Source organism: Podarcis erhardii (assembly GCF_964252035.2).
Source record: "Podarcis erhardii genome assembly, chromosome: 8".
Classification (NCBI taxonomy): Eukaryota; Metazoa; Chordata; class Lepidosauria; order Squamata; family Lacertidae; genus Podarcis; species Podarcis erhardii.
The window spans coordinates 85,026,453-85,047,667 of NC_138499.1; the positions used below are offsets into that span (position 1 = coordinate 85,026,453).

The 21,215-nt window shown below is 48.0% G+C and overlaps 1 protein-coding gene and 1 long non-coding RNA gene across 4 annotated transcripts in view; one reads left to right on the forward strand and one right to left on the reverse strand.

Moving 5' to 3' along the window:
• Positions 1-21,215, reverse strand: part of LOC309347972 — a 151,861-nt gene that overhangs the window by 26,799 nt on the left and 103,847 nt on the right. The window lies entirely within an intron of this gene.
• The window catches only part of ICE1 (interactor of little elongation complex ELL subunit 1), a 48,355-nt gene that overhangs the window by 19,763 nt on the left and 7,377 nt on the right, over positions 1-21,215 (forward strand). For 2 of the 3 annotated variants that reach the window (XM_081872567.1, XM_081872568.1), the window contains 5 exons: positions 3,069-3,158; positions 3,281-3,322; positions 3,882-4,255; positions 6,171-10,664; positions 20,766-20,934. In XM_081872567.1, the coding sequence (XP_081728693.1) occupies positions 3,069-3,158; positions 3,281-3,322; positions 3,882-4,255; positions 6,171-10,664; positions 20,766-20,934 (5,169 nt within the window). Of the gene's footprint in view, positions 1-3,068; positions 3,159-3,280; positions 3,323-3,881; positions 4,256-6,170; positions 10,665-11,340; positions 11,382-20,765; positions 20,935-21,215 lie in introns of those variants that run through there. The other variant, XM_081872569.1, reaches the window with a different exon arrangement.

A 21,215-nucleotide genomic window follows, 5' to 3' on the forward strand; every position in this document is an offset into this window, starting at 1 on the left:
AGCACACATTCTACTCATGTAAAATCCCCAGAAAGGCCCCACAAATAACCCAAAGATGCATTTTAAATAAAAGGACACATTCTACTCATGTAAAAACACGCTGATTCCTGGACCATCCACGGGCCGGATTTAAGAGTTGATTGGGCCGCATCCGGCCCCCGGGTCTTAGGTTGCCTACCCCTACGATAAGTTTTATGTCAGCTTGAACTTGTTACTCTGCTGTAAGTATTCTTTGCTTCTTAGAACTGCAGTTGGATGGAGACAAATTATTTATCATTGCCTAAGACGAGGTCATCAGACATGATACCCAAGACCTTGCTTTCCAGCATCTAAACCCCTACAAATTATTGAACCACTGAGAGACTGATTCATTGCTGGCTAATGCTGGGTGTCTCAGCCGTGGCCTGTCACCACTGCTCCCTTGAAATTAGCAGCACGTTTCAATGAGCGTGGAGAGCATTGGACGGCCAAGCAGAAGGCAACATTTGCAATTTCCCCAGTTTTGTAGAACGAGTGGAAGCCTAGGGGATTAGATGGCAGACAACAGAGCTGTAAGGAATTGATCTGCGTGGGTGGGGAACAATTTGTTGGGTTCTGTTGCGCTCATGGGGGAATTTTAGAAGAAAAGTTGTGATGCATTTGGGGTGGATTGTAGAGAGGTGTTTTAGAATTTAACCCTGGCAAAGCTAGTGATTTGGGGCTGAAAACATTGTGCTTTTGTATATGCTGGGCATCTGCTGAGTGGGAGTTTGGGCTATCTCTTCAACCCTTCCTTTCCCACTGCAAGCTGTTTAGGACACTAGAACTTTTTCTGTTTAGAAGGCCATGTCTGAAGTGCAGTTGCCATTTTCAGATCAACAGGCAAAAATCTGACTCGTCTGCCCACCTAGGTTCAGTTGGGTGCATTCATCACTTGTTAAGGGCTGGGGAGAAAGACACATTTGCTTTCAAAGAAGCTTCTCTACCTGGTCGCCTGGAAGTGCTTTCTTTCCTGCTCCAGGTGACAAGACCTGAATCTATCCCTCTCCTTTTACATGCAAGTACCAACCAGGAGTGGGACGCGGGTGGCGCTGTGGGTTAAACCACAGAGCCTAGGACTTGCTGATCAGAAGGTCAGTGGTTCGAATCCCCGTGACGGGGTGAGCTCCCGTTGCTCGGTCCCTGCTCCTGCCAACCTAGCAGTTCAAAAGTACGTCAAAGTGCAAGTAGATAAATAGGTACAGCTCCAGCAGGAAGGTAAACGGTGTTTCCGTGCACTGCTCTGGTTCGCCAGAAGCGGCTTAGTCATGCTGGCCACATGACCCGGAAGCTGTACGCCGGCTCCCTCGGCCAATAAAGCGAGATGAGCGCCGCAACCCCAAAGTCGGTCACGACTGGACCTAATGGTCAGGGGTCCCTTTACCTTTACCTTTACCAACCAGGAACCCATTCCCATATCATAGGCGAAGCTATCGGTCTCCCTTGTTATTTTTGCAGTTGCCAGGAGGTGTAATCTTCTTATATTTATAATGCTGAAATATTGGTGTGTGGTTTTTTTGTTTGATGTTATATTTGCTATTATGTTGCTATGAAATTGCTATGGAATTGTTCTTGCAGCGGCTGATCTTGAGATGCATTGCTTTTTTTTGCAAGCCGCTTTGAGCATGAATCCTTTCATGGAAAGGTGACATTCAAATAAAATCGTGATGATGCCACAAAGTGCTGAGTATACCAACAAAGGGATACAACCAGAGCTCCTTAATTTCATTCCATTTTTTAAAAAAATCGCCGCTTACTTAGCAAAGAGGCAAGCAGAGGCAAGAAGGAAATGATGCAATTTAAATAGATTCAGGTGGATTTCTTGCTATTGCTTATCATGTCAACAGGCTGAGTCCTCTGAGGAGGCACAGGCTCAAGGGAGTTGCCAAGAAGGGGAAAAGAACATGTTGGTTAGCTTGTATTGTAACAAATTGTGTCAAGTCAGAACTTCTGCTGAATATCCATCGATTTGTCGAGAAATTGGGCTGACTCATTTGTGCTACCTCGGGTTAAGTACTTAATTCGTTCCAGAGGTCCGTTCTTAACCTGAAACTGTTCTTAACCTGAAGCACCACTTTAGCTAATGGGGCCTCCTGCTGCCGCCGCGCCGCCAGAGCACGATTTCTGTTCTCATCTTGAAGCAAAGTTCTTAACCCTGAGGTACTATTTCTGGGTTATCGGAGTCTGTAACCTGAAGCGTATGTAACTCGAGGTACCACTGTATTTTTGTATAGCCCTTCAATCATTTTCCAAGGGCAGTTTGCAAGAAAGTGCTGCATTCATATCACTGCTCATATGTTTCCTGAACATTGGACCAGAGTGGTGGGCCTCTGTCCCCTGCTCAACTCTCCAAGGAAATAGCTAACCAGCAGCAAAGAGAGAACTGCTCTGTTGGGAGTTGTCACCTCCAGGTGTCTTTAGGTAACAGATCCTGACATAGCAAGCTTCCTTCAACTTTACTGAGAAGCCTTGGCAAGTCAATAGAGGAGGCCTAGTAGGCTAGAGGGGACGCAGGTGGCGCTGTGGGTAAAACCTCAGCGCTTAGGACTTGCCGGTCGCATGGTCGGCGGTTCGAATCCCCGCGGCGGGGTGCGCTCCTGTCATTCGGTCCCAGCGCTTGCCAACCTAGCAGTTCGAAAGCACCCTCGGGTGCAAGTAGATAAATAGGGACCGCTTACTAGCGGGAAGGTAAACGGCATTTCCGTGTGCTGCACTGGCTCGTCAGATGCAGCTTGTCACACTGGCCACGTGACCCGGAAGTGTCTGCGGACAGCGCTGGCTCCCGGCCTATAGAGTGAGATGAGCGCACAACCCTAGAGTCTGGCAAGACTGGCCCGTATGGGCAGGGGTACCTTTACCTTTTCCTTTAGTAGGCTAGAGGTTTGCCATCACTGGAACAGACATAACCTCAGCAGTTTGAGATTTGCTTCTTATTCCCTGTATTAGTGAAGAAAAGTGTGTGCAGATACAGATATAGATATATATTCTATTAATCCATGTTTCTCTGCAAGTACCATAACAGTTTGGATGCCTCTTTGGTTATTTTACAGAGAAAATAAAGCTGCTGTTACAGGAGCTCTGGATGTGTATTGACAGCTCGACAGGAAAAAGTCAAATCAACAAAAATGACTACATCTTAGGTGAGACCCAAGTACTGTAGCTCTAGAGATAATTGGAAGTAGTCGCTTTCCTTAGAGAGAGAAAAAGTATGTTGCAGTTTTCAAGAAGAGTAAAGAAAAATTGCCTCTTTTCTCACCTGCAGCAACAGATTTTCATGGTCATTCAAGAGCACGTGGAAAAAAAAGTGAGTACTTTTAGAACGGCACTCTGCCATTGAATCTCACGACAGACGGATGCCAATAATTAACTTTTAGAATGACTTTGCACTATGCTTTTAATATTTGCATAATTTAAATGCAAGAACAAAATATATGTATTTGCAGGGAATTTGCGGTTGTCTCTAGGCTGCTGGAAATCTTCCTTGGTGTGTCCTCATTCCTCCTATGCCTTCTTCCAAGACTGCGCTAGGAATGTCTTACACTTTTTAAGGAAAAATTTTGTGAGGGTCATGGGAAGGTTACAAAAACTGTACGGCACCCCAGAAACACAGCAGGGGGCCCCCGAGAGTGGTCAGTAAAATTAACACCTGGATTTTTAAAATTAAAAAATAATAATTAAGGGGATACTTTCTGGAGGGCCTGTGGAGTTGCAAAAAAACCTTTCAACAGCACAGTGGGCACTCAGTAACATGTATAATAAACCATTTGTTTTAAAATTGGTTTGAAAACTTTTTTTAAAACCTTCAGAAAGTGGAGGAAATATGGAAACCTTGTTTACATTGTAGATGATCTTCTGCCCCATAGAAACGCCGTGGAATCCTCAACAATTCAGGAAACCTCGAGAAGAGAGGCCTTCTGGTTGTCCTTCACCTGAAACCTGTACGACGCACATTTCTTTGGCACCGTTGCAGACAAAGCTGGGCGACAGACTTGCTGGGCATGGTAGCCCAGTAGAAAGCAAGGCCATGGAAACCACGGGCACTTACAATGGTGGCGGCACTTTTTACGAAGACAGATCTCTAGAAGACATTTCAGAGACAGATTTGGGAGAGGGCAACGTGGATGTTTTTAGCACGGAACAGGACGAACTTGGTGAAAATCTGCGAGATATTTTGAAGTGGGTTAGGCCTCTTCCTCCTCTGCTGTCTCCCATACAGTTTTCACCTGCTGCTACTCCAGTAAGTCAAAATATGGGTTAAAATCGTGAGCCTTAGTAATGTCATAATCTTGATTGAATGTTGACTTAATACAGTGGTGCCCCGCAAGACGAACGCCTCGCAAGACGGAAAACCCGCTAGACGAAAGGGTTTTCCGTTTTGGAGGCGCTTCGCAAAACGAATTTCCCTATGGGCTTGCTTCGCAAGACGAAAATGTCTTGCGAGTTCCTGCGGGGTTTTTCTCCTTTTTCCCCCCTTTTCCTAAGCCGCTAAGCCGCTTATCAGCTGATCCGCTAAAAGCCGCTAAACCGCTAATAGCGCTAATCTGCTAAGCTGTCAATGGGCTTCGCAAGACGAAAAAACCGCTAGACGAAGAGCCTCACGGAACGGATTAATTTCGTCTTGCGAGGCACCACTGTACAGTACAGCAAGTCTACTTGTGGATGGAGCCAGGTGGCCAGAAAGAGGCAATGCTATCCATGGGTAGTACACATGGCTCATTCTCATTCTCAGTTGAACAGGCTTTGCAGGTATTCATAGTGCTCCAAAAAGCAAAAAAATACTACCCCCACCCTCCCGATAGCAGGATAAAATCAGTAAATGTGTAATATACCTAGGCAGTGATTTCTCTGTTATACCACTTTCAACTATCCAAAAAACCCCCACAATTACCTGCCTTCAGAGTATAGTAGGCCCGGACCTAAAAGAATCATTGCCATTGTATCCAGTTTAATGGAACATAATAATAATAATAATAATAATAATAATAATAATTTATTTATACCCCCGCCCATCTGGCTGAGTTTCCCCAGCCACTCTGGGCGGCTCCCAATCAAGTGTTTAAAACAATACAGCATTAAATATTAAATTCCCTAAACATATTGTCAAACAGTGGGATATAAATTAAGACAATAAATGTGGTGGCAGCTCCTGTTGTGATTCATGAGAGCAGCGGTTCTGTCATAGGGAGCTGTTGTTTTTTCTCCTTCCCCGACTTCCTTAAGTAAGAACTGTTAAAGTGTAAAATGATAGCTTTCTCGGTTAGGATGTCATCCTTGCTAATTCCATTGCTAGGTTAAAACAGTTTGGTTTTAGAATACAGTGGTACCTTGGTTTAAGAACAGCTTCGTTTATGAACAACTTGGAAACAGAACGCTGCAAACCTGGAAGCAGGCGTTCTGGTTTGTGAACTTTGCCTTGGAAGCAGAACATGTTCCACTTCCTGTTGAGTGTGTTCCATTTGTAAACTGAGTCCTCCGCTGCTATGAGAAAGCACACCTTGGTTTAAGAATACTTTGGTGTAAGAACAGACTTCCAGAACAGATTAAGTTTGTAAACCAAGGTACCAAGGTACCATATTGAACACCTGGATTTTCAGCTTCTGGCTGCTGATATTTTTGTGGTGGTCCTGTGTTTTAGTTTTATTGACTGTGCATCACTTTGAGCATTGCTTTTTAAATAGTGAAATGATTCATGTTTTTATGGATTAAGATGAACCTTTGCAAGTCAGCTAAGCCCTGTAAAAAGGAACTCTCTTTGTTTCCGATAGATACTCCTTACTTTATCTTGGTCTTAGTTCTCATTGAAGTGGCAAAACCTCTGTTCAAGAAACCTCAATAGAAAAATGTTTCTCAGAAAGAACTACTTCCTTTTTTTCTAGCTTTCTATGGTTTGGTTTTTATGGTTTCAAAGAGAATGCCACCATGTAAACTTGCAGCTCTGATCTGAAGTGGAACAGCGCAGAAGTAGGTTTACCGGTTTACTGAGAACTACACCTTAGTCATGTTTTTAGTGCATATCTGTTTCGATGTGTCTTTATCAGTATCAGTTTTTTGAAAGGAAAAAAAGTAATGAACATTGTAACTTGAATGGCTGTTCATAAAACATTTGAACTGTTATGAGTACTATATTAATTCTTCTCATTTATCTCTTTAAGGATACGTTATTTGGAAACTTAACAGATTCCAGTGATGAAGATGAAATGAACCAGGATGTGCAAATGCTTGAAAATATTTTGGGGGGAAATGAACCAAAAGCTGAAATTTCTTACGAGAATCATTCAGCAGAATCTTGGAGCAAATGTGTCTCTTTTAGCGCAAACAATATAAAGGGCAATTCTCAGGAGTCACCTGAAAGACTTAGCAAATTGACGGAAGAAGAGTCAGCACTGTGTCACGACCCTGTGACAGAAACATCAGTATATCTTAATGAGAGAGGTGCCATATCAACAAGTGAGAAGCATCTGCAGGAGAATTCTGACTTTTTGGAGGCACACACAGCCACTGAGCCAGCAGCACACGGTACAGAAAACGTCAACAAAAACTTAGATAATATGATGAAAGCGAAAGACAAACTCATGATGCCTGCTTTATTGTCTCCATCAGCTAACTCACAAGGTCAAGAAAAAACAGCTGAGTCAATGCCCATGAAAGAAGACGTTGGAAGTAGCATTGACCATGTGCACAAAGAGCCTAGTAGCTTCTTGAAAGAAGAGACGGAAGAGCTCATTGAGACAGTGGAAGGTGATTGGCTTCAAACACCCAAAGGTGGCTCTCAGCAGCAAACCAAAGGGTCCATTTTAGCTACTGAAAATGTGCTCGTAGCTCCTGAAATTTTTAAGGATGTTTCTGGTGATGTGCGAGGAGGAATGGGGCCTAGCCCCAGTGACATCCAATCTAAATTTAATTTTGAGAAAGCAAAATGCATTGGTGAAGAACACACTGAACCTGCAACAACAGACAAACAAAATGCAACTGAAGGGCTCTGCTCAGGCAGCAGTGATGAAGCATTAACGGAAGAGAAAATGAATTTCGTTAACCATAATTTCCTCTCTGAAATGGAATGTTCTAGGGTGCTGCTCCAGCAACGAGATGCTGAGATAACATTTACACAGGACTTTGAAAAAGATTCTCACGTCTCCGATGCAGCCATCAAATCACAATGCGTAGAAGAAAATCACAGTAGCGAAGAGGAATGTGACAAGCAATATGAATTAAATGGGGAGAATAAACTATGGAATGTTGATACCTTGAGGCCCCACTCCCATATTACAGTGGCAAGTGATGGATGCAATAATTCATTGTATCCTATAGGTGAAAGCAGCACTCTCCCTTCTGTGCCTACTAAACATGGAGAAGATGACCAGCGAAAAGTTGAAAATGAAAACGTTGTAGGCAAAACGAAACCCAAATCAATGGATGTAAAAAAAGAATGTGTAGAACTAGAACAATACATTGACCAAAAAGATTCTGTTAAATCGCTACAAGAAGAGCCAGATTATCAAAGCAGTCCTATGTTAGCAGCACAAGCATTTATTATTGAAGGGTGTCCTGAGGGGTCTCTTGAAAGTAAACACACACTCTTTGAATCAGAGAATGTCACTCAAAGTGCTTCAGAATCAGGGTATGTTGAAAATGCGGACGTTAAACCTGAGTGTAAGTCCAAAACGCATAGCGTTTCAATTAACTTTCAGCATGCTGAGGCTGTTGAGGAAGATATATGCCTTACATCAGAACGGCTTGAGAAGGAAGATAGTGAAGCGCTGAAAATAACAGAAACTGGGACTGCACAGTTTATCATAGAAGAAGGAAGTGAAGAAACATCTGCTCTTGGAACTCTGTGTGACAGAAATATGGAGCCCAGTTTGATTTTTAAAGATTTGCAGTATGGAATAAATGATGCGCCATCTCAAGAAAAGGCAACCTGGAATGCTGAAAGCAATTCATCTGATAAAATTAAGCATGCTGCGGAAGGGACAGAAACGAATTACAAGTGCTCTGTAACAAACGGGGTGGAATTAGAACAGAACACAAATGAAGGTCTTGCTCAGTCTGTTCAAGATGAATTAGAATCAGAGAGTGCAGTTATTGAAACTTCCTCTGTCACTACAACAGTTGGTTCTAAGTCCACTGCAGAGCCCTCCAGTGTTACTCTGTCCAACGTTGAAATCAGTTATGAGCTCTTCCGCAGAAATGGCCAAAGCTCTGCCCCAGGGTACATTACCCCTTCCCCTCCAAGCAGAGAAGAAGATGCTGATCATAGGGATCACAATTCTGGGGAAGACTTGACAAGTAAAGAGGCAAATGTTCTCGATTCTGACGTAGACAAAAATAAGTCCCTGGATTGTTGCAGTTTCCATGAAATGGAAATCGAAGAAGCCAGAGAACAGCCAACTCTCAGGGAATCCCAGATAATGTGTTGTGGGGAGCTTACTAAAGCACAACCCCCCGAGGCATCAAGCCTAAACAGTGTTAATACTGTAGACATTTTTGTAGTGAGCGAATCTGTTCCAAGTGATGAGAGGCTTCTTGTTCCTCTTGATAAGACGTCAGGGATTCCTTCAAGAAAGTGCGAGCTAGAACATAATCTGAGTGAAGCAACAGCTAAAGAAACTGATGCAATATCTAGCAGAGGCACAAGATCTGAAGGGGTGAATGAACTGACAGTGTCTGAAAGTACTATCATGCTTATGAAATCATCTCCCTTGGATTCACCAGAGGAAGAGGTTTTCCCATTAAGGAAGGTGAATTGCACAAAACCACAACCAATGCTTGCAGCGTCCAGAGCAGATGTGGGTGGTGAGCAGGAGCTGTCCCATGTAACAGAAGAGGCATCCCCGAAATATACGCCGGCTGCAGCACATGACACTGGCTCCCATGTTGCTGAAGTGACGGAAGGGATATGGGAACATTCATACGCAACAAGATGGACGTGTAGTGATGAAAATACCTCCTTAAAATCTGAACCTCTTACAGCAACAGAGAAGTCAGAAGAGAGGCAAGCAGGACAAGACATTTCAGCAGTCGTTTCATTGATGAGACATGACAGAAAATCTCTCTCCAGGAAGTCTCCTGCAAGTGATCCAGAATTTAATAGTGATATAGTTGCACCACACTCGGAATACAGTGGCACTAGTGTAGAAACCCCAGAAATCCAGTTAGATTTCTTTAAGGGGAAAGCAAGTGCTGAGGAAGAAAGAAGCTTTAGCCGTTTGGGATGCAGCTCCAGCCTGACGCAGAACCAGTTAACACCCGTCGGTCTTGATGAGGACGCCAGTGCCTCCCACAACAAGGAAACCCATATAAAGAACGAGGGGGAAACTCTTGCTGCTCAAACCAGCCGGCATTCCGTACCACCTGCCTCCGAACCTTCCAGCTCTAAACCACAAAAAATAGTGTCTGAGAAAGTGGCATCTCCCGCTGCTCTTGCATCTCACGGAAATAACGGAGCAGGACAAGCGCGTGAACCATCAGACTCAAGAAATGTTTCAGCAGAGGCAGGCCTTAGGCCTCTCCAGAGAATACCTAGCTGCAAGGGGAAGAGGAAAAGTCGGCAAGCACTGCTCACTGAGACCATTTTTGCCAACGCAGATACTTCCACGCCTACAGTGTATTCTCCTCCAAAAACCCTGACAAAAATTAGGGAAGAGATGGGCCCTCCATTACCTCCCTTGCTCCCACCTCTGATATCTACTCCCCCAAGGACGGTTAGGCCTCTCTCCCCACTGACGTCATCGTCTAGCCAGTCTTCTTTGTCTTCCCCACTTGATGGAATGGTTTCTCCTTTACAGGAAGCTCCAGTTCCTCCTCTAAGGTCGCCGCTGTTGGATATCCCCAAATGCAAGTCTCCCGCTACATTTACCACCCCTTCTCCCTCGGGCACGCCGATGCATCAGAGGGCGCTGTCTTCGCCTCTTCAATTTTGCGCCACCACTCCCAAGCACGCCCTCCCCGTGCCTGGCAGACTTCCTCCATCGGCTGTTGGCGGCACTGCTCCACCCGTATCCCAGGAAAACTCGGTGAAGATCTTGGACAGCATGTATCCAGAGCTATCCGCCCGAGCCAGAACTCTCAGCATCCTGAAAGGTAACATTCAGCTGAGTAGGTCGTCTTCTCTAGATGGCAAGAACGCCCCACAGCCGGTCCATCAGATCAGTGGCTTTAAAGCAATTGCTTCTGTGTCCACTGCTTTTGTTAAAACGGGGAGCAGTTTCAAGCCTGACCCAGAGCAACTGTCTTCCAATGTGTGTTACGCTGGGAAAAGGGCTTTAGTACCTGTGACTGTGCCAAAGAATGCCAAAAGGCTAAGACTAGATAGCAAGTCGCCAAAATCAAACTTCTGCAAGGAGGAGCCTTCAGGTAGAGTCCCAGGTGCTGGTGTACGGTGCGCTGCTGAAGAAACTGTCCATCTGAGTAGCGAGGGTGGTACTCACTTAACCGGTGAAGCCGATTCACAATTGCTTGTGGCTGCGAAGAAAAGCGATGACTCCGATAGCAACATTGTGATGGTAGCATTGGAGAAAGTTTCCAAAGCCTGTTTTGACCTGTTACCTGTTATCCGTAGCCACGTTTTGGTGGGCAATACCTCGAAGCTCCCAGCCATGAGAGATGAAGAGAAAGAAGCCGTTTATGAACTTGGCGTTGCTAAGAAGGTCAGTTACACTTCTTGTTGTTGTTGTTGTTGTTTTTTTAAAAAATACCAGTAAACTGGTTTAGCTCATACAACCAAACAATGAGCGTGGAACCTTCTGGAATAGTAGTTAAGACAGTAGAAGCCGTAGAAGAGACCATTTGAACCCACCTTTCTGCCAACCTATCATGTCACCTCTTGCAGTTCATATGTGGACATACAGTGGTGCCCCGCAAGACGAATGCCTCGCTAGACGAAAAACGCGCAAGACGAAAGGGTTTTTCGTTTCTTGAGTTGCTTCACAAGACGAATTTCCCTATGGGCTTGCTTCGCAAGACGAAAACGTCTTGCGGGTTTGCTTCCTTTTTCTTAAAGCCGTTAATACCCGGGGAATCCACGCTCCGCAAGACGAAAAAATCGCAAGACGAAGCAACTCACGGAACGAATTAATTTCGTCTTGCGAGGCACCACTGTATAATTAAGTTTGCTGTGGCTGATTGGGGATGTTGACTCATATCTTGGTTAAAGGGATGAAGCTGGATTTGCATGTCTTAACACACATCCGCACACAGACATACACTTTTGACCAAAATGTGGTTTTTCAGTCCCTTACAGCTAATATCCATGGGGATTTTGATGTTGTGTTTACCCCAGTGTTTCTCAAACTTTTTGCACTCTCTCATTTCTTGCAAACTTAGCTGCTGCCACCGCAACCCATCCCGGCTCGTCTCTTCCACAGGTGAGCAAGTGCACAAGGACTTTGCTCACAGTTGTCTCTATTTAGCCTGTTGTATATGAGAATCTGCAGGCTGAAGTGCTAAGTTCTACATTAGCATTCAGAGCAGAGGAACTGTTACCCCCCCCCTTAAACACCATAAAAATAAAGCAACATCTTCTGCTGGGGTGATGGGGGTGCAGTCATCCCCCGAAATCAGATGTGCACCAGAGAGGGTCCTTGCGAGGGGCAATATGGGCTTTGGCTGGTAATAAAGAATGTGCTGTGTGTTTAAGACCCCTGTATTTTCGCCCCACTCCACGTGACCCACAGACCCCCCAAGTGAGAGTCCTGTCCTTTAGTTTTGTGTTTCACAGGTTTAAGCCTATGTCTTGGTTTACAAAGGCTTCTGAAAGCAGATTGCACTGTGATCTAAATGCATCAAACAGTTCGCACATCCAAGTTCTATCTGGATGTCTGTCATAAGGCGGAGCTTGTGGAGGGAGTAGGGAAACCATCTTAACTCGGTCATCAGATCTGTAAATCTTGTGACCCTCCCTGCTCCAAACTCCCAGGAACATGGGTGCCTTGAACTGCACAAAGAGGAGGGCTGTGGGTCACATGTTGTGTAAGCCTGGGTTCAGGTGAATCTATCCCTGCCTTAGATGGAACGCTGGGGCGCTAAACTTGTATGGAGACATTTCTGAAACACTTCAACTTGTCTGATAGTTTATTCATTTGGTGGAGTTGTTGAGCGCTTTGGGTTCCACGTCACTGACTAAGAGCCAGTTCGTGACGGCCAGTTTTTAAGTCGCAGCATGCTTCTGGAGTGATCACCTTCCCAAGTTCCTGTTTGTTTGTTTGTTTGTTTGTTTGTTTGTTTTCAGGGAAGTTTTTAATATTTAACGCTGTATTGTTTTTAACACTTGATTGGGAGCCGCCCAGAGTGGCTGGGGAAACTCAGCCAGATGGGCAGGGTATAAATAATAAATTGTTGTTGTTGTGTTTGTTTGTTTGTGTTTATATATATGCTGCTTTTCCACAATCAGCTGCAGCCAAAGCAGCTTGCAGCAAACATTCAAGACATCAAAATACAAATATGCGGAATACAGAGCATGTCCGTAAATTCAAAAGTCAACAGTTTAACAAACACAGAATAAATTTGATATTAACCCCCAAAAAGGTCAAGAAAAGAAAACCCCGATCCAGGCTTCAGTACATAAATGCAAAGCCAAAGAAGAGTTAACCGACAACAAAGTTTGGCAATGCATTTTCTAGCAGTATTCATTTGGTGTTTCTTCCCCAGTTGCTTAGGGTCAGACCTGAAATTAATCTCACTGGAAGCTCCCCCAGATGGTAAGATTCCCTGTTACTACATCATTCAGGATGAGGGAACTTGAGGTCTTTCCATCCAAAAGTGCTTCCCCCCCCCCCAAAAAAAAGACCCTGGGAAGATTTGAGGGAAAAGATTCAGCACAAGGTCCACTGCAAAATTGTGCTGTCAACCTGTTTTCAGGATTTTTTATTTCTGAAAGTGTTTCTTATTTGTGTCCGGGTGTCTGGATGGGATTAGAAGCCAGGAACATACCCACCCAGCCACTGTTCAGCTGTAATGGCTCCCAACTTAAAGGTAAAGGGACCCCTGACCATTAGGTCCAGTCGTGGCCGACTCTGGGGTTGCGGCGCTCATCTCGCTTTATTGGCCGAGGGAGCTGGCATACACCTTCCGGGTCATGTGGCCAGCATGACTAAGCTGCTTCTGGTGAACCAGAGCAGCGCACGGAAACCTAGTAGCTCCTTCAAACCTAGCAGTTCGAAAGCACGTCAAAGTGCAAGTAGATAAATAGGTACCGCTCCGACGGGAAGGTAAACGGCTCCCAACTTAGGCCCTAGCATATCTTCAACCTTATATTGGTATTAATTAAGGCCTTCAAAAATGCCCTGCATGGATTCCAGGTCTTTCAAACTTTTTAAGGTGACAATGCGACAGTGAAGTTATCTCAGAATCTGGCAGAGAACCTTTTTCACTGGAGGTGATAGGGACTGGATCTTCTGCATGCATTGCTTGTGCTCTGCTTATGGCACCTCCCCATAGATTCCTTTACACACATCACTGGCAGAGGTTGTATCAGAACTTGACCTACATTGGCCTACATGTGGAATGGCCTCAGAGAGGCCAATTGGTCTTCTTTCATATACAGTGGTGCCCCGCAAGACGAACGCCTCGCAAGACGGAAAACCCGCTAGACGAAAGGGTTTTCCGTTTTGGAGGCGCTTCGCAAAACGAATTTCCCTATGGGCTTGCTTCGCAAGACGAAAATGTCTTGCGAGTTCCTGCGGTTTTCCCCCCCTTTTTTCCCCCTTTTCCTAAGCCCTAAGCAGCTTATCAGCTGATCCGCTGATAAGCCGCTTGTCAGGGTTTTAGGGAGAGAGGAGACAGAGAGCGAGGGCGAGGAGGAAGAGGACGACAACGAGCCGAGGTTGTCCCAAAGTCCGTCTAGCGAATCAGAGGATTCCCAGAAGGGAGCCCCCCTGGTCAGGCCAAGGGGCAATAGAGAGGGAAGCAGTCAGAAAGAGGGGAACGAAGAGGGAATCCCCAGTGGGAGTGGCAAAGCGGGACCAGCTCCCCCGTCGGAAAGGAGTGGAGGGGGGGGAGTTGCCAGTGTGTCAGAAAGAGCAGGACAGGAAGGAGGAAGGGGGAGGAGTTCGGAGCAAGACGTCCTGCCTGAAAGGGAGGAGTGTAGTACCGAGAGCAGCGTAACTGTAGAAAGGAAGGTCAGAGGCAACGTACGCGCGCCAAGTTCAAATATAGAGGCGCGCGGAAATGAGGAGAGCTCTGAGGAGGAGCCTGGTGCCAAAGCACGAAGGAGGGGGGAGCAGGCGGGAGAAGACTCAGCCTCTGGGGAGTCCCGGAAAGAGGGAAGACAGGGGGGCAGGAAGACCCTGCGGAAAAGGAAAGAGAGGAAAAGGTGGAGCAGTACAAGCCTCTTAAATTGGTGCAGGGGAGGGACGGACTCAGAGGGGACTTCTAACATCTAAGGGTAACAGATGCGGAGCCACGGAGTTTGGATGTAATGACGACAATGATCTTCAATAAAACCTTTTGTATATAGCTTGGACTGGACTTTGGTCTCTTGTGAGCTGGGACCCAGGGTGGCTCTGACAGAAAGTCCCCTCACAAGAACGCAAAATTTTTTTTTTTTTTGCAAAGCTCACGAACGGTGACAGCCATGAGTGCGGAGGAGCACTTGACAGCGCTGCGAACTACAGTTTCCGAACTCACTGCTGCAGTCCTTGCGTCTCAGAAGAAGCATGACGAAATGGAGAAGCGCTGCCAGGACCTGCAAACAAGGTGGGAACGTGCAAGCAGGGAAGGGTTCCCAGGGTCCAGATCAGAGGGGATTGGACTTGGACGGAGGGGGGGCAGCCTGGTCACCCACTTCGATGGGAACCTGAAGCACTACCCCAGTTTCAGAGCAGACGTTTTGTATGCATTGCACTTGCTTCGTCATGACTTTAAAGATGAGGAGGAGAAAGTGGGGTTTATTGTTTCTCACTTGCATGGGCCGGCCAGAGACTGGTTGCGCAATTTGTGGCGTGAAGATGGCCCTGCCCGCCGCGATGCAGATGAATTCATTAAAGCGATGGATGCCTGCTTCCAGTCAACTGTAGATGTGGATCTTGCACGCAGGGAAATTTTTGGATTGCGGCAAGGCAAAGCCACTGTGCGTCAGTACCATTCTAGATTTTTTGCTTTACTGACTGCGCTAAGCTGGGAGAAGGATTGTGCACCTGTGAGGGATTTGTTCTGGGAGGGGCTCAGCGGTCCCATTAAGGATGAACTTGCCAGGGGAGACAGACCCCAGACCCTGGAGGAGCTTGTGCAGAGGGCTTTGGCGATTGGGATACGGCACGAGGGACGTCCTTGGCACACTGAGGAAGAACGTCAGGTGCGTCCACCAGCGAGGACGTCTTCTTTCATCCCCAGGGAGTTCAGTCAGTCACATCCTTCGCCACTGGGAAGGCAGGGGGAGGAGCCCATGGAACTTGGTGGTGCTAAGGCTCAAGCAACAGCCAGAGCCCCAGCTTCCGGTGCAGTGAAGGCAAAGCCTCCTAGAGGGACCAGGAAGTGTTACATTTGCGACAGTGCACAGCACATGGCGAAAGAGTGTCCCCAGAGGCTGCAGAAACACACTGCAGCTTTAGCAACTGTTGCAGCAGAAATGATGCAAGCAGAGCAACCTCAGGGAAACGACAGTGCCTGGCTGGAAGCAGAGCTGCTGGGGCTCAGCCAGGCGAATCTGTAGAGCAGTCCCCAGCGCTTTTGCAACGCACAGACCCTTTACCACCCAAGCCAGCGGTGCAGCTCACTGCAACACTTCAGTTGCCGAATGGAACCACCCTGGAAGTCCCCATCACGATTGATTCTGGGAGCAACGCAGATTTTGTGGGGACGCACTTTGTCAAGCAGCATCGCATAGCGCTTCTGCCAGCGACAACACCTCTGAACGTAGTCACGGTGGATGGCAGGAAATTGCTAGGAGGACAAGTTGTGCAACAGACGCCTCCCATGGTGATGAGGATTGGAAATCATCGAGAAGTCATCAGCTTCAATGTCACCCGCCTTTCAGACACGCCTATAGTATTAGGCATGAGTTGGCTGGAGAGACACAGTCCTGCTGTAGCGTGGTACCAACGGCAGATCACCTTTTGCTCATCGTACTGTGCTCAACATTGCATCCAGTCCGGCCAGGAGGAGGGAGCTGAGCAGCAGTTGCAACTTGGCATGGTGCAGGCAGTACCCCGCAAGTACGAGGGGTTCCTGGAGGTTTTCTGCGAGAAGGAAGCTGACCAGTTGCCGCCCCACAGGCCTTATGATTGTGCCATCGACCTGGTGCCAGGGGCGCAGTTGCCGACTGCAAAGCTGTATTCCATGTCTGAGGACGAGATGCAAGAACTCAGGGAGTTCATAGAGCACAATTTGAAGCGCGGATTCATCCGAGAATCGAAAGCGGTGGGGGGCAGTCCTGTTTTCTTTGTAAAGAAAAAGGACACGCCCCAAAAAAGACTCATTGTGGACTATCGATTCATAAACAGTAAGACCAAACCCAAGGCCTTCCCCATGCCCAAGATAGATGATCTCCTGGCAACCGTAAGGAAGGGGAAGATCTTCACCAAATTGGATCTGCGTGGAGCGTATAACCTCATACGCATCCGGGAGGGCGATGAGTGGAAGACGGCCATGTTCACGCCTCTGGGCACGTACGAATACAGAGTTATGCCATTTGGTCTCCAAAATGGATCTCACGTCTTCCAAGCATTTATGCATCACGTGCTAGCGGGACTTCTCTACAAGAAATGCGTGTGTTTCCTCGACGACATCCTGATCTTTTCGGAAACGGAGGAGGCCCATGAGAAGGACGTAAAGGAAGTCCTGCAGAGACTACGGGAGAACAAGCTCTACGCCAAGTTAGAGAAGTGCCAGTTTGATGTGACGGACGTGGATTTCCTAGGCTACAAGCTGTCCGACAAGGGGCTGGCCATGGACAGCGCCAAGGTCCGCGCGGTGTTGGACTGGAAGAGCCCTCGCAATCGGAAGGAAGTCCAAAGATTCATCGGCTTCGCCAACTTCTACCGCAAATTCATCAGAGGTTTTGCAAAGGAGACGGCAGCGATCACGGACACTCTCAGTTCCAAGAAAAAGAGGTTCGTGTGGACGGAACAGGCGGAGCGCTCTTTTCAGAAGCTTAAAAGCCTTTTCGCCTCCGAGGAGCAGCTGCTGCACGTGAATCCAGGCAAGCCCATACGACTAGAGACCGACGCGTCAGACAGAGCGGTTGGAGCCGTACTCCTGCAAGAAGATCCACATGGAAACTGGAGACCCGGTGCCTTTTACTCCAGAAAGCTCAGCAAAGCGGAGCAAAACTACACCATATGGGACAGGGAGCTGTTAGCCATTCACGCAGCTTTCAAAGCGTGGCGACACTTCCTCATAGGAGCCAAGCACACAGTACAGGTCCGCACGGATCACAAGAACCTAGAGTATTGGCGCACGGCGAAGCTCCAAAGCCAGAGGCACATGCGCTGGGCGGAATTCTTCGCGGATTTCGACTTTCGGATAGAGTACGTCCCAGGAGATTCCAACGTTATAGCCGATGCGCTATCCAGGAAACCGCAATATCTCGATGAAGCGGCGCCTGTAGCAGCCAAGCACATTTTCGCACCGCAGGCGTGGTCGTGCGCTGCCGCCACAGTAGATCTGGACGCGGTGCGACGCGCGTTGCAAGTGGATCAGTTCGCACAGTCCAAGATGGAGGAATTGCGCAGAGGTGTGCAGAGTGGCGAAGAGTTCCAACTACGCGACGGGCTGCTAACTCGCAAAGGTGCCCTCTACGTGCCAAGCGACGAGCTTCGCGCAAAGGTTCTGCAGCAGTTGCACGACGCCCCCAGTGCGGGCCACTTCGGTAAGGAGAAGACAATAGAACTGGTGGCAAGAGACTTTTGGTGGCCCCGGATGCGTGGAGAGGTAGCGGATTACGTCGCCAGGTGTGACACTTGTCAGAGGTTCAAGCCAGTACACCAGAAGCCAGCGGGGCAGTTGGAACCGCTGGAAACGCCACAGCAACCGTGGGAGAGGGTAGCTCTGGACTTCGTTACTGACCTGCCCAGCTCCAGGGGGAAGACGGCGGTACTGGTGGTTGTGGACCTGTTCACCAAGATGGCGCACTTCATTCCATGCGCAAAGGTGGCGACGGCGGAACAGACTGCCAAACTCTTCATCGATCACGTGTTCAAGGTGCATGGGCTGCCGCAGTCCATCCTGTCCGACAGGGGGCGCCAGTTTGTTTCCAATTTTTGGCAGAAGCTTTTAGGTATCCTGAACGTCAAGATCAACCTCACGTCGGCGAGACACCCACAAACCAACGGCCAAGCTGAGAGGGTCAACGCGATCATGCAGCAGTACCTGAGATGTTACGCCAACCAGCGACCAGCAGTTTGGGTGGACTACCTGCCGATGGCAGAGTTTGCCTATAACAACACGAAGCACGCGTCCACGGGGGTGACGCCGTTTTTCGCGAACAATGGTTGTCATCCCAGAACCTTCCCGGGGTTCGTGGCACCGGGAGAGGGGGTGCCGCAAGGAGCCGACCAGTTTGCAGCGGAGCTGCAGGAGGTGCACGAAGAGTTGCGGAGACATTTAGAGCTGGCCAAGCAAGCATATAAGGTGCAGGCTGACAAAAACAGGAGAGAGGGAGAGGAGATCCAGGTGGGGGACTGGGTGTGGTTAGCGGCCCAAGCGATGCCAGCCAAGTCGTTGGCCAAGAAGAAGCTGGGGCACAGGCAGTTAGGGCCGTACCAGGTGGAGGCTAAAATCAACCCTGTAGCCTTTCGACTAGCCCTCCCCGAAGGTTCCAGAGTGCACCCGGTCTTTCATAGATCGGTGCTCACTCCCTACAAGGCACCGCACAGGTTTCAGGAGTCTGACACAGTCACGCAACAACACACTAAGTCACAGGAGAGGGAGAGGGCGCCTAGGGCCGAACCACTCAACGAGGTCACAGAGATCCTGGACTCGAGATGGGGGCAAGAGGGAGTAGAATATTTTCTAGTCAGAGAGGGTGCCCCAGTCAGTACCAATGGTTGGGTGCCGGGCTATGCCTTAGACGAACCTCTTTTAAAAGACGAGTTCCATGCCCTTTTCCCTCATAGACCCATGCCAGCCGAGTACTTTGATGACTGGCTCTTTACGCCCACATGTTCAGGCAGCACTTTCCACGGCTTTTCTTCAGCCGAAGAAAGGTCGCCGGACTCCAACTCGCCCAGGGGATCGTGTTCGGGGGTGGACACAGAACCCTCTTATTGGTGGGACGAGCAACCAGAGGAGGACTGGCGCAGGAAATGGCTGACGGGACCTTGGCAGGCAGCACCGGACCAGGTACCAATGGAGGAGGGAGAAGAGAACACCTTGGGTCAAGAACCCGAATTCGAACACTCGTACAACGAACTGCAAACAGAGGAGATGGAGGTGCAGAATCTGTATCCTGCGTCCGCCTCCGAAGAGCGGCAGCTTCCACAACCTGCACCCGATGAGCGGAAGGGGGGAAGGGGGGGCTTCGAGGGGGGGATGGATGTCAGGGTTTTAGGGAGAGAGGAGACAGAGAGCGAGGGCGAGGAGGAAGAGGACGACAACGAGCCGAGGTTGTCCCAAAGTCCGTCTAGCGAATCAGAGGATTCCCAGAAGGGAGCCCCCCTGGTCAGGCCAAGGGGCAATAGAGAGGGAAGCAGTCAGAAAGAGGGGAACGAAGAGGGAATCCCCAGTGGGAGTGGCAAAGCGGGACCAGCTCCCCCGTCGGAAAGGAGTGGAGGGGGGGGAGTTGCCAGTGTGTCAGAAAGAGCAGGACAGGAAGGAGGAAGGGGGAGGAGTTCGGAGCAAGACGTCCTGCCTGAAAGGGAGGAGTGTAGTACCGAGAGCAGCGTAACTGTAGAAAGGAAGGTCAGAGGCAACGTACGCGCGCCAAGTTCAAATATAGAGGCGCGCGGAAATGAGGAGAGCTCTGAGGAGGAGCCTGGTGCCAAAGCACGAAGGAGGGGGGAGCAGGCGGGAGAAGACTCAGCCTCTGGGGAGTCCCGGAAAGAGGGAAGACAGGGGGGCAGGAAGACCCTGCGGAAAAGGAAAGAGAGGAAAAGGTGGAGCAGTACAAGCCTCTTAAATTGGTGCAGGGGAGGGACGGACTCAGAGGGGACTTCTAACATCTAAGGGTAACAGATGCGGAGCCACGGAGTTTGGATGTAATGACGACAATGATCTTCAATAAAACCTTTTGTATATAGCTTGGACTGGACTTTGGTCTCTTGTGAGCTGGGACCCAGGGTGGCTCTGACACCGCTTATCAGCTGATCCGCTAAAAGCCGCTAAACCGCTAATAGCACTAATCCGCTAAGCTGTCAATGGGCTTGCTTTGCAAGACGAAAAAACCGCTATACGAAGAGCCTCACGGAACGGATTAATTTTGTCTTGCGAGGCACCACTGTAACGTTTCAGATGGCTCATTAAAAGAACATTAACTATGCTGTTACTTCTTGTACCTGCCATGCATTTAGTCCTTCACTCCTACTATTGTGGTGTTTAGTTGCTGGTTTTCTGTATTTTTAACCTTTGCAGATTACCAGTTTCAGCTGCAAACTGCCACGAGTGCACTTTTCCAGTGGCTTTAAAACATGTGTGTCCTTGTCCTTGCTTGGACAGATCTGTTCTTCTCTATTTTATCGCCTGTATCGGATAAAGAATTAGCTCTGAAGATCATCAGCATTTCTGTTCAAGGACAGAAGTATATTATTTTCTGATAATGAGGTATATTATGCAATTTGAAATATCCTCAATGGAAAATACCATTTTGCATGTTACAGCACTTAGCCGAGACAGCGTTGCAGACCATTCTGAAGAAACTGAAGAAACAGAAGATGACCTTGGGCCACAATCACATTCAGGCCCTCTGCAGGGTGTATGTTGGAATATGCCGGCAGCTGGGAGACCTTGAAAAAGCACGCCTGTTTTGCTACAGTCTTCTTAAGGAAGGTATGATCCGTCTTTGTCTTTTTTACGGTGGAAAGCATCTTACGCATTGTGTTCCAGCTGAATGCAGATATGTTAATCGCTTTTGGATGTTTCATGGGAAGCAGTTCATAAACGAAATAAATCAATGTATACTCACTGTTTTGGCAAAGGTCTGTTTACCAGGGTTGTTGGCTGATTAAACAACCCACAGGCCTGGTTCATACATTTCCACCAGAGTAACGCTGCAGTATTATGGAGAAGAAGTGGTGCAATCCTCTCTCCTCTGTGATACAGCCTCCACT